The 13,126-nt window shown below is 46.9% G+C and overlaps 2 protein-coding genes across 3 annotated transcripts in view; both read right to left on the minus strand.

Annotated features, from left to right (window-relative positions):
• Positions 1-13,126, minus strand: part of LOC119458584 (uncharacterized) — a 360,297-nt gene that overhangs the window by 282,713 nt on the left and 64,458 nt on the right. The window lies entirely within an intron of this gene.
• The window catches only part of LOC125946624 (uncharacterized), a 203,621-nt gene that overhangs the window by 181,646 nt on the left and 8,849 nt on the right, over positions 1-13,126 (minus strand). For both annotated transcript variants that reach the window (XM_049670229.1, XM_049670230.1), the window contains exon 2: positions 11,328-11,394. In XM_049670229.1, the coding sequence (XP_049526186.1) occupies positions 11,328-11,385 (58 nt within the window). In that variant the 5' untranslated portion in view covers positions 11,386-11,394. The remainder of the gene's footprint in view (positions 1-11,327; positions 11,395-13,126) is intronic.

The raw sequence follows: 13,126 nt of genomic DNA on the forward strand, positions 1-13,126 counted from the left end.
AACCGACCACAACGATGGCCCCGGTAGGGTTCGTGACCTCGGTAGACATTCTGTCATCAGGAGACATCGCCTCCCTCCAACGTGCAGATACATACTGCCGCACAATTATCGACCGGCTCACTGGCTTATCTCGTCCTCCCAACAGCCACTTAAGACGACAACTTGCACGGATGATGGATCATTATTTCGGCAAGTTTACTGCCCTACCGGTCACCGATGGGTCTCAGTCGTTCCTCGCTCCCTTCGACTGCATAATTTTACAAGCGTTTCACGACGACGCAACGGCTGGCCACTTAGAATTTCACAAAACATACGGCCACATAAGACTCGCTGTTTTTGGCCTGGCCTGTCTACTAGTGTTGCCAAGTACGTCAGTTCGTGTGGGTCATGTCAACATCAAAAAAAGGTTCGACCTCTCCTCCCGCCAGCCCTTTACAACCATTTCCGTGCCCGTCCATTTCCTTCGAATCCGTGGGTATCGACTTATACGGACCCCTTCCGCATACACCCGCGGGTCACCGCTGGATTGTCACCGCCGTGGACCACCTCACTCGCTAGGCTGAGACGGCAGCTCTTCCTTCAGGTTCGGCCTCGGAAGTCGCCGAATTTGTCCTGCACGCTATTATCTTGCGCCACGGTGCGCCTCGTGCTCTTCTAAGTGACCGTGGCATGCAAGACATTTCTTTTACATGTTCTTGCTGAAGTCATCCAGGCCTCAAACACCATCCATAAGACCCCCTCAGCCTATCATCCCCAAACCAATGGCCTTACCGAGCGTTTCCATCGAACTCTGTCCGACATGATTTCCATGTATGGTAAAGCCGACCACACAAACTGGGACACTATATATACTTCCTTTCGTCACGTTTGCTTGTAATACTGCCTTTGAACGCACAACAAACTACAGCCCATTTTTCCTGGTGTACGGCCGTGCACCGTCTTTTGCTTTGGACACCACCTTTCTCTCTACGCCTTCTGTTCCATCCGCATCTCTACCAGAGGAGTTCGCCGCATCGCCCACTGCCGCGAAATTGTGTGCGCCAACACCGCGACCATTCAGGACAAGAGGAAAGTCCGTTATGATGTCACCCGCCGTGTCATTTCGTTCCGTCCAGGCGACGAAATGCCCCTGTGAGCACCTGTTTGAGTGCCGGGGCTCTATAAAAAGAGAGAGAGAAAAAAAAGGTACAGGAAAGACAGGGAGGTTAACCAGAGGTTATCTCCGATTGGCTACCCTGTACCGGGGGAGGGGTAAAGGGATGCGACAGGAGAGAAAGAGAAAAAATGAGTAAAAATAAAAAATAAAGAAGGAAAGAAAAGAAAATCACACACATCCACAAAACAGAACTGTTTCTGTGGGCACTGTCCCGCAGTCTGCGAAGGCGTTCTCATGTTGTATAGTGTCAAAGTTCCATCCTACGTCACACAGTGCAGAGTCAAAATTTGTCACTGAGTCCGGTGTCATTTAAGTAACGCAACAGTGTCTTCAGGGCGGCTCGCGCCGTTGTTTGTGTAGGCCAGTTTCCAAGGATGTTCTTTTCTGTTATTGGGAGTTTGTCCAGTTGATCTATCGTGGCTGAGGGAGCTGCTCCCTGCGTGTTGAAACGAGGGCACTCAGAAAGAAGGTGTGCGATTGTTTCGTTGCGCCCGCAGAATTCACAAAGTGGGCTATTGGCCATTCCGATAAGAGAGGAGTACGCACTTGAAAATGCTACTCCAAGCCATAGACGCACTATAAGTGCGCAGTCCCGTCGTGGAAGGTTGAACGGAATCATCATCATCATTATCATCATCCTATATTTTATGTCCACTGCAGGACGAAGGCCTCTCCCTGCTATCTCCAATTACCCCTGTCTTGCGCTAGCGTATTCCAACTTGCGCATGCAAATTTCATAACTTCCTCATCCCATCTGGTTTTCTGCCGACCTCGACTGCGCTTCCCTTCTCTTGGTATCCATTCTGTAACCCTAATGGTCCACTGGTTATCCATCCTACGCATTACATGGCCTGCCCAGCTCTATTTCTTCCGCTTAATGTCAACTAGAATATCGGCTATCCCCGTTTGTTCTCTGATCCCCACCGCTCTCTTCCTGTCTCTTAACGTTATTCCTAAGATTTTTCGTTCCATCGCTCTTTTTGTGGTCCTTAACTTGTTCTCGAGCTTCTTTGTTAACCTTCAAGTTTCTGCCCCATATGTTAGCACCGGTAGAATGCAATGATTGTATACTTTTCTTTTCAACGACAGTGGTAAGCTTCCAGTCAGGATTTCGCAATGCCTGCCGTATGCACTCCAACCCAATTTTATTCTTCCGTAAATTTATTTCTCATGATCAGGATCCCCTGTGAGTAATTGACCTAGATAAACGTACTACTTTACAGACTCTAGAGGCTGACTGGTGATCCTGAATTCTTGTTCCTTGCCAGGCTATTGAACATTATCTTTGTCTTCTGGATATTCATCTTCAACCCAATTCTTACTTTCTCGATTAAGGTCCTCAATCATTTGCTGTAATTCGTCTCCATTGTAGCTGAATTGGACAATGTCATCTGCAAACCGAAGGTTGCTGAGATATTCGCCGTTGATCCTCACTCCTAAGCCTTCCCAGTCTAAGAGCTTGAATACTTCTTCTAAGCATGCAGTGAATAGCATTGGAGAGATTGTGTCTCCTTGCCTGACCCCTTTCTTGATAGGTAACTTTCTACTTTTCTACTTTTTCTACTTTTTTAGTGGAATACGGAGCTGTAAATTAGGGTCCAGGGCATGAAGGCGTGCACTTGTGAAATCAGATGAATTCCATTGAATCAATGTTAGCTCACGCGCAAGCGCGGAAAGTTTTTTCGCTGCGTCGGCTCTCGGAAGAGGAATGGTAACGCAGCTGACACCGTCATGGGCAGATCGGGCCGCATCGTGCGCTTGATCATTGCCATGTATGCCACAGTGACTAGGCAACCACTGATATATTATATCGTGTCCTTCATCAACTATGCGATGGTGTACTTGTCTGATCTCTGCGACGAGCTGTTCATGTGATCCATGGCGCAGTACTGAAAGTAAACTCTGGAGGGCTGCCTTGGAGTCACAGAAGATTGACCATGGATGGGGTGGTTCCTCCAGAATGAAATGAAGAGCCGCATGGAGGGCTACCAGTTCAGCAGCTGTCGTTGATGAGACATCTGACGTCTTTAGCTGTATCTTGACTGATCTTGCTGGAATCACCACTGCGGCAGCTGAACTTGTAGGTATGACTGAGCCACCGACATAAACATGTACGCGGCCACTGTGAACCTCATGTAAAATTCCTAATGTGGCCTGTTTCAGGGAAAATGACGGCATGTGGGCTTTCTTCGTGATTCCTGGGATGGTGAGGCGTATGTCAGGTTTGTGCAGGCACCATAACGGTGAGGATGGTCTTGCTGCAGGCATGTAGTTCGATGGCAATTATACGACTGAAAGTTGTGTGCGGCCTTTCTGTAAGTAAAGATGCAAGATGGTGGGAAGGTAGTCGGGCAACGTGCCGAAGATGCGCCCTGAGAGCGTCGGTGGCTAAGTACGTTGATATTGGGTGATCTCGCGCTATGACAATCGTTGCCGCCGTAGACGCACACTTCGGAAGACCGAGACACGTCCTTGGGGCTTGAGCTTGTAGTCCCTGGAGTACACGCAGGTTTGTTTTGCAGGTGTTGCCTAGCACCGAGAGGCTGTATCTTGCGAAACCGAGGAACAAGGCATTGTAAAGCTGCAGCATTGACCGCACCGATGTGCCCCATGATTTTCCACCGAGGAATTTGAGGAGGTGTGTTATGGTCATTAACCTCTTCTTTAGGTATGAAACGTGCGGGCTCCATGAGAGGTCGCGGTCGATAATTACCCCTAAAAAGCGGTGTTTCCGTGCGTTTGCAATTGTTTGCCCATTTACACTTACAGAGTAAGGCCTCATTGCCTTCCGAGTGAATGTAACAAGGCAGCATTTCTCTGAAGACAGCTCTAAGTTCTGTTTTCGTAAGTACAATGATGTTAACGTAGCTGCCTTTTGTAGCCTTGCTCGTACCTGCAGTCGTGTTAAAGCAGACGCCCATATGCATATATCGTCAGCATAGATTGATACTCCAACGGTGTTGGGCAAGCATCTGACTAGGCCAACGAGCACTAAGTTGAATAGTGTCGGGCTCAACACCCCACCTTGTGGTACTCCACGGAATGTTTGGTGGTGAGTCGTGGCGCCATCCTCGGTCATCACGCAAAAAATGTCTGTCGGTCAAATAGCTGCGTAGCCACTGAAAAGTGCGGCCACCAATTCCGGCTTCAATCAGAGCCTCGATGATGGCATAATGTGCTACGTTATCGTAGGCGCGTTTTATATCAAGAACAATGCCGCAGTGAGTCGTTTCAGACGTTTTTGATGGCGAACAAATGTGACCAAATCGATGACATTATCTATGGATGAGCGCCCACACCTAAAACCAGCCATAGCATCTGGGTACACATTGTAATTCTCCAGGTACCATTCTAGGCACATCAAAGCCCACACCTAAAACCAGCCATAGCATCTGGGTACACATTGTAATTCTCCAGGTACCATTCTAGGCACATCAAAACCATTCTTTCCATTATTTTTCTTATACAGCTGGCCAGAGCGATGAGGCGGTACGATGACAAATCTAATGGTGATTTAACTGGTTTGAGAAGTGGTACCAAGCGGCTGCATTTCCACTCACGTGGAACCATACCGTTGCGCCAAGACTCGTTGTAATGGTTCAGCAGCATGAGTTGCGCCTACTGGCCAAGATTGCCGAGCGCTGTATAGGTAACGCCGTCTGGCCCAGGTGACAAAGAGTGCCTGCAAGTCGCCATGCAGGGCCGCTTCAAGCTCATCCATCGAAAACATGACATCCATACGGGAGTCCCGAGACGCTGGAGTGACGCATGGTGTAAGTGCATATTGAGGCTGCAAACCAGCAAGTCTTGAACGAAATTCTTCAGCAATCTCAATCTCTCTGCAACCTTGGTGCAAAGCGAGAGATTTGAAAGGAACACGCTGTTGTGGTGATACGCGAAGTCCACGCACGGTCCTTCATATCTGAGATAAGCGCTGACGTGGATCCAACGATTCACAGAATCGTTGCCATTTTTGAGATTGGAGCGACTCTATGAAAAATTTCTTCATAGGTATCGCGGCCCATATACCGTGCTTGAAAGAACATCTGCCATGAACTATCGCATGGCTCCTGTTACCTCGGTTACTGACTGCCGTTGTCGCAACACTGAAATCCTTCATGTTTCTCGCCTGAAGCCGTATCCTCGGCGTTCGTACAGTTTCTGACTCGCTGCCTTGCCGACCGCTTGCAGTCCACGGTGTAAGAATAACAGGTGCTCCGACGGAAGCGCGCGGCGCGTCTTACTAATGTTGGACCGCCGCTAGGGGGCGCAAGCAACTAGGAGGGGTTAGGGAGCCTACATGCAACGCCGTTTTATGGTGGTGACAACACCAACATTTTGACCGCTATTTACCGCCAAATTTGGTGGGTAGCCATTTTGGTCCCCAGTCTTTCTGCCATTTTTTTTTTGTCACGCTGTGATGTACTCATGTTTGCACGTGATCTCTTAAATTTCTTTAATTTAGTTTTGCGCCAATGCGCGCAAGAAACCTGCATACATCTTTAATATACTAGTTCTTTTTTCCTTTTATTTTAACACATCAAACTTACTTTTCTATTGCACGTCGTGCGACACATATAAAGCAACAAGTTATAAGGCACGATGGTGTGCTCGTGGTAGGATTATCTCACGCCAAGAATGTGAACTGCATTAAGCATTGTCGTTGCCTTCCATTTGTACATAATATATAAAGGGTGCTTTTCGAAGTGTGCTGTAATAAAAACTGTCCTTACTAGTCTGTTTAACTAAAACGTAGACCTGCCGTGTACGGCGCTCAGACGCGCCATTTATCTCTGGCTGCTGAGGCCAAAGTTTATTAAAAGAAGTTAAATAATTTCACGTCACCAAGGGTTGCGGGAAATGTGGCCTGTCGTCTGGTCTTACGCCATTTTGTGCCCCAGATTTAACCCGCCAATTTAGCTGGCGCGGGCAAGTACCCTTACAAAGGCTGTCACCACCCTAAAACGGCGTTGCATGTAGGCTCCCTAGGAGGAGGCGCACGCAACAGAAAGAAAGTGAGAGAAATAGAGACCGTCAATTGGATGTAAAGAATGGAAACAAAAAGGACAATGGAGATTTACAAGAACGAGAAGAAAGAAATTAGAAGGAAACATCTGTACGATAACACAAAGGGCAGTGCCTTGCTATTTGAGGCTCGAGCCGGTTGCCTAAGGACCAAAACATACCGGAGCAAATATTCGGAACTAGATGAGGCATGTGTATGCTGCAGTAAAGATCCAGAGACCACTCAGCACATCCTAATGGAATGCGACGGGATCCACCCAGCAAGAACCGTAGGTAACGTGCAACTCCCAGAAGCGCTTTGGTTTAAATTGGAAGGAAACATCAACAGACCAGCCGTTGAGATAAACAAGAGACGACTAGAGTACTGGTGGAAAAAAAGCAGAGAAAGGTGGATACGACCTCATCTCTTAAAATATTAGGTAGCGATACAAGGTAATTTTTCGAAAAAAAGAAAAATTATTGAGAAGTATACAAAAATGCTAGGTAAGGAACATGTATAGTATACCTGAATAAATCAAGCAGGCTAGGTGACTATTTGTCGCCGCCCTGTTTCAAAGGGGATGCTAATAAATCATCATCATCATCATCATCATCATCATCCGGCGCACCGGGGGAACAGGGGGGGGGGGGGGGGGGCAGACATTTCGTGGCCACCGTGCTGGGAGCGCGCTTTGTAGCATGTGTTGCAACGCGCTAGCGTATAGGGCCCCGTGTCGCAGAAAATCCGGCGTCGGCGTCGGCAATGCCGCCCGCGGCCGAGAAAATCATCCGCAACCATGCAGGCCCTCCAAATATATTTTACCACTAAGGTTTCTCACACTTTGTCTTGCATTCTATACAAAGTTATTCCTCGGAATTTTGAGAGTCACAGCCCACAAACAATTGTCATGAAAGAAAACAACGACAGCGCATGCCTCTTATGCTAAATCTTCTCAGGCTGAAATATTAAAGGTGCAAGCAATAAAAGAAGGCCGGCCCACGAAAGAGGCTGCGTTTCTACCAGAAAGCGCGCCTTCGTGCATAGCGTTCACTGCCAGCATTTCCCGGTAAATATTACTGTTACATAAACTGCAGTTGCCGGGAAGTGCGAGAAACAGTAAATGGTCTTTGAATGCTATCGCGTTCCGCTCTTGAAGGCGAAGCTTAAGCGTCCTCCAATTTTTTTTTACAGTGTCTGCTATTCTTTTTAGCGACAACGCTTCATCCATTGTCTCTGCGTTACTAAATCTTAAAATGGGATTTTAACGCGAGAGCGTTAAGGGCCCCGTGTCGGAGAAAATCCGGCGTCGGCAACCGGCATCGGCGTGCGATGTCGGCGGGTGGCGGAGAAAATCATCTCCAACCACGCAGGCCCTCCGAATATATTTAGGTACATGTATATGCAACGCCTTCTTATATGGCATGCGGTATATGCGGGTCATGTTGCCACACTGTTCTATCATTAATGTTGCTCATACCTTGTCTTGCATTCTTGGCAAAGCTAATCCTCGCAATTTTGAGAATGACAATCCACAAACAAATGTTATGAAAGAAAACACCCACAGCGCATGCCTTTTATGTTAAATCTTCTCAGACTGAAATATTAAAAGTACAAAACAAAAACGGAAACCTGAAAATTATGCAATTTTTTGGCGCGGCTGTGCGGCCATAAATATCTCCGGGATCGCCCCACGCAGGAGTCCGCGTTTCTACCGGAAAGCTCACCTTCGTGCATAGCGTTCGCCGCCAGTGTTTCCCGGTATCCATTACGGTTGCTTAAGCTGCAGTTGTCGGGAAGCGTGAGAAGCAGTCAGGGATCTTTAAATGCTGTCGCGTTGCAATCTTAAAAGTGAAACTTAAGCGTCCTCCAGTGCCGCGCTGAGAGAGAGAGAGAGAGAGAGAGAAAACATTTATTTGGACCATCGAGGTCGTTGCTCTTGAGGTCAAGTGGGTGGTGTCCACATTCCAGGACTCCACTGGTCATGGCTGCTCAACGAACTTGCTGGACGAGAGCTTCTTGTCCCGCTAGGTTATCGCCGGTCAGCTGTACCTCCCACCGCTCAAATGACGTGCTAGGCGTCTTTAAGTGTTCAGGTTTGCACCCCCCCCCCCTCCACGAGATGTGAAAGAGTGTAGGCTGTGTGTCGCCGCACCAGGGGCAGATGCCGCGATATGTTTGTGGGTACATTTGCGCTGACAGTTATTAAAAATTCAGGACGGCAAAGAGACTAGAGATACATGCAACTTGTCAAACAAAAAAAAAGGATGCCAATCGATGTCCAGAAGGCACGCACGTACCCATGTGGCCAAACTACACTCTAAGAACAGTTGCACCCTTTGGGGCGTATTTTTGCCACAGAACAATAATCGTCATCTGACTTGCGTGGCTTTCCTTTCTTTAACGCTGTGCGCCCGGCACTTCTCGGTCACGAACGACAAGAGCGTTATCAGCGTGACACAGCGTTCTCGATAGGAAAGTATCACGTGCAGAGTTTTCAAGATAGGAAACGCAAGCAAGACAGATGACGATTATTGTTGTGTGGCAAAAATTCACCCCAAAGGGTGCAATTGTTTTTAGAGTGTAGCTCGTAGCATAGTTTTACACGAGCGTAGCCAGATTTCTCAAGTTTGCTCTTCTGGACGTGCTGACGAGAACAAATTTATTATGCACTGCTGTCCATGAACGTGTGCCATACACCGGGTCAGAGTGCTTCTCGTACCCGTATTCTCCTGGTCGCAGGACTTGGTCTCCCCGTTCAAGAGCATCCTATGAATCATCCAGTCAGCTCTTCTCACTGAGCATATAAACTCCGTCTTTGCATACTCAAGACCCGCTGTTGCAGTTTGCGGCGAATCACGTATTGCCTACATTCCGTCTCCACCAGGCAACGTCGCAGCTCTAGATGCAGACTTTCCTTCCCTCTCTTGAGATTCAGGCTGTTTGTCTGAATTTTTAAGCGCTTACCAAGAACGACGATTATAGATTGCTCAGCAGAATGCGATGTTGGGCTTGTTGGTTCATGCTTGAATTGTGATACAGGCGCAACGAAACTAAGAAGAAAGAATAAGGAACAGAAAGAGCATCAAATGGCGCTCTTTCTGTTCCTTCTTTTTTTTCTTTTAGTTTTGTTGCGCCAGTACCACAATTCAAGCATAGATTGATCAATTCTGACTGAACGATAATTCACCGCCTCTACCCGACGCTCCACGGCTACCTCTGCCCACTCTGCAACGTTCCCGACACCCTGGCACACTTGCTCCTGGAATGCCCCTGGCATGAAGACAGCGAAAATGCAACCGGAAATGGACGCGAACCGAGCTCCACAAGCAAACGAAGACCACCTCCGAAACGTGATCGGCCAATCTCGCCCTCGGTGACCTGTAAGACCAACAACTCGTCGCCAGAGGGTTCCTGGGCGAAGGAACCTTCTCACCTCAGGGTGATACCGGGCCTCACTCGGGACACTGTTTCATCAATAAACGTTTCTTTCTCTCTCTCCAGTAAGGTCCCATAAACATATACATAAGGTGACCCGACGTTAATGGCGGCCAATAAATGAAAGGAATAGTTGCGGCTCTGAGCATTGTAGGGTGGTATGCTGGTGCACTGGGTGATCTAAAGTTATAAATTTCCAGTTTAGCATAAAATTACAAGCAGCGTTGAACATGTTTTTATTCAAATACTGTGACCAATTGTGGACAATATTTCTAAAATGTCTAAAGGAACCATGATGGTAGGAGGTTTGAAATAATTGAAAAAGTGATGATGAGGAATAAAAAAGTCTTTGTAGAAAGCTGGTAGGATGTTGACAAATTCTTCAAATATGCTTCTATTCAATGTAGGTGGCCAATTGTTAGAACAATGTTACTAGGGTGTCTAATGAAAGCGCTAGTAAAATTGTTAATAGGAAGTTTACCGACAGTTAATGAACATGTTTTAACTTACTGAACATTCATAGGAAGTCTAAAGAAGCGTGTTCCTTGACGGTTAGTAGGAAGTTGACAGACAGCCTATGAACATGGTTCAATTTAATGAACGTTAATAGGAGGCATAAATAAAGGTGTTTCTAGACAGTAGGAAGTTTACAGACAGCCTATAAACATGTTTCTAATTAATATTGGTGGCCGAATTGTTTCTTGGCCACCAATATTAACCAAAGGGAGTTGTTAGGAAGCATAACGACCGTTGGAATATTCCTATTGACTTTTGGCAGGTTCTAGTAACAATAGTCTAAAGACGGTCTAAAAAATGTTGATATAAATTTCTATAAGGGGCTGTAGGGGATACGGCTTTCTTCATAAGCACTAACGCACAATATTAGCCGCTATCGTAACCAGGGGAACGAAACAAACTTCTTGATAAATTACGAATTAAAAGAAAGACATGATAACAACTAGCTTTAAGTCTACAAAAGAGCAAATCTACCATGCGGATGATGTCTGCCGACCATTTTCAGAGGAACAGAAGGTTCTCCGGCTCGAACAATGTCGGGAGTTCCAGCCGTAGAAGGAGGATGTGCTGTTTAAAATACTGCTGAATAGGAGTCCAAACAACTACGTCCTGGATTGGAAACTGTTCGAGGAGTTATAGACGATGACTCTATCAAATGTCACCTCAAAGCCGTCGCAACTACAGAAAAATGTTCTTTCTTCTTTCTTCTTCTTTCTGGTGTTTTACGTGCCAAAACAAGTTCTGATTATGAGGCACGCCGTAGTGGAGGGCTCCGGATTAATTTTGACCACCTGGGGTTTTTTTAACGTGCACTACAACGCAAGCACACGGGCGTTTTTGCATTTCGCCTCCATCGAAATGCGGCCACCGCGGCCGGGATTCGATCCCGCGACCTCGTGCTCAGCAGCTACAGAAAAATGAAGTCGTAAGAGCTGCCCCGTTGAAGTCGTAAGAGCTGCCCCGTTGAAAAGTCCCGCCCACTGTGACGTGCTGGCCGAAGCTGTGTTTCGGGAGAATATGGTGAACTTCAGGTGGCTTTAACCATACCTAGAAGACAGGGGCGAAGTGGCGTCCACTTTAAAGTAATTATGGGATACACTATTCAATAAACATAGCACAGTATGGCGAATAATTTCGAGCAACTAGACCTCCTGATTCACGCGTTCAAAAGCATCAATATTTAAAAGGTGCTGTCAATAAAAATAAAACATGTACCAGTGAGCAGCAGAGCCATTAGAGGAGTTGTTGCAGTAAGGATGATCAGAAAATGCATCGGTGGTTTCTGAAAGAAGACCAATAAAAATATTTTCTTTACAACCAACGCTTCTTACTAGTGAACCTGTTATAGCCTTTTGTCATGGTACGGTGCTGGCAAATATGCAGTGAAGCAAAAGGCTGAGCCGACAATTTTTGTTTACAAAATTGAATGTTAGACGTAGATACGGGATAACTTAGAAAAACTATATTTCAGACATGGATACACATAAATGATAGAACTGTGCGTCCGGTACTGTAGTCGGGACTGTATCGAAGTTTGATTTTCCCGCTATTGATCCAAAACCGCGATACTTATGTAGCTAGCTGCTTGCATCTTACGTTATTCCTGCATGCGCACTGACAGTAAAACAACCGGAGACGAACACTAACACATATAGAGCTTTCCTTGTATTCGTTTAGCGTGCACCTTATTCTATGTGCGGTCGTGTTCGAGGCCAATTTTTGCCGTTGCAGCCCGAATGATGGAAGTTCACCGATCAGCCAACTTCCTTGTCTAAAACCTTTGTGCGTTTGTATACAGTGCACTACAGCCAGCCTCAACTTCATGTGTTTATAGAGCACGGGAACAGTGTGTATCCGCTCGCATCTGCCCCGTCTACTATACGTCTCTGCTATCAATGTAATTTCTTTTTCTGAACCTAACCCCTTGTAAACCCACACCTTTTACTTTCTTCTTCTCTCCGATCTACCTGCATGTGTTGCTCACCGGTTATGACGTTGCACGGCCGAGCACGAGGTCATGGGTTCGACATCCGTTCACACTGGCGGAATGCAAAAACGCTCGTGTACCGTGCTTTGGGGTGTCACCAAGGTGGTCACCATGAACGCCAGGTGGTGAAAAAATATTCCGGAGCCCCCCTCCCACACTATATGGCATCCCTCCTAACCCACTGTGTTGTTTCTTCGGGACACTAAAACCCTACAATTATTTTCTTCAATAATGTTACTAAAGCATTGCCCTTCCTTTCACGTATGCTACCGCACCTTCGCTAGTGAGGATGCCCCTCTCACTGTAACGCAACATTGCTGTGCCGCCCTTGGTTGGAAGTACTTTTAAAGCCGTTAGCTTTCGTTGGGAAGTAACCGCGATTTCTTCTTATCTAATCGTTTTCGTGAGCCCAAAATAGTGCACTCTAACAGCGTGGTAAAAACCGCACTGTCGTACTGTGGTACCACAGTAATGGGAGCGTTTTAACATTGTTCCCTCATGACAGTTAGCGTTTTGAGATGCTGTTGCTGTGAAGTTGCGTCTCTGGCCGAAGAAGCAGACGCTGCCGTTTGAGACACTTCACAGGTTCCAAAGTGGCCCTTCAAGAAGTGGCACTCCAAGTACAGGTTGGATTTCGATTATGGGTAAGGTGAGGTGGTAGGATATGCGTCACCCATTACACATACTGCAACGTAGTGCCACAAATAACCTCCTACCAAAGCATGCTAACGGCATTATTGGATAGGAGCTGAGCTTGGTTCTTCATAATTTTCTTTACAAATGTTAATTCGTTGTCATTGAAATACAACTGACCCACCTACGTGTAAATGTTGCCGACGGACACGACGACTTTACTTGGCTATTGTTATGCCTTGTAGCAGCTGGGAGTCGTGGTCTTGGAGTCCAACGTCAAACTAAGGGTCACACTCTTGCCTACGCCGCCGGTGCGTCTCGTGACGGGTAGCTGTCCTACGCTACTTGGGCGTCACACATAGGTTTAGCGGGCCCATGCCATCATCCGAGCAGA

Source organism: Dermacentor silvarum, chromosome 7 (assembly GCF_013339745.2).
Source record: "Dermacentor silvarum isolate Dsil-2018 chromosome 7, BIME_Dsil_1.4, whole genome shotgun sequence".
Lineage (NCBI taxonomy): Eukaryota > Metazoa > Arthropoda > Arachnida > Ixodida > Ixodidae > Dermacentor > Dermacentor silvarum.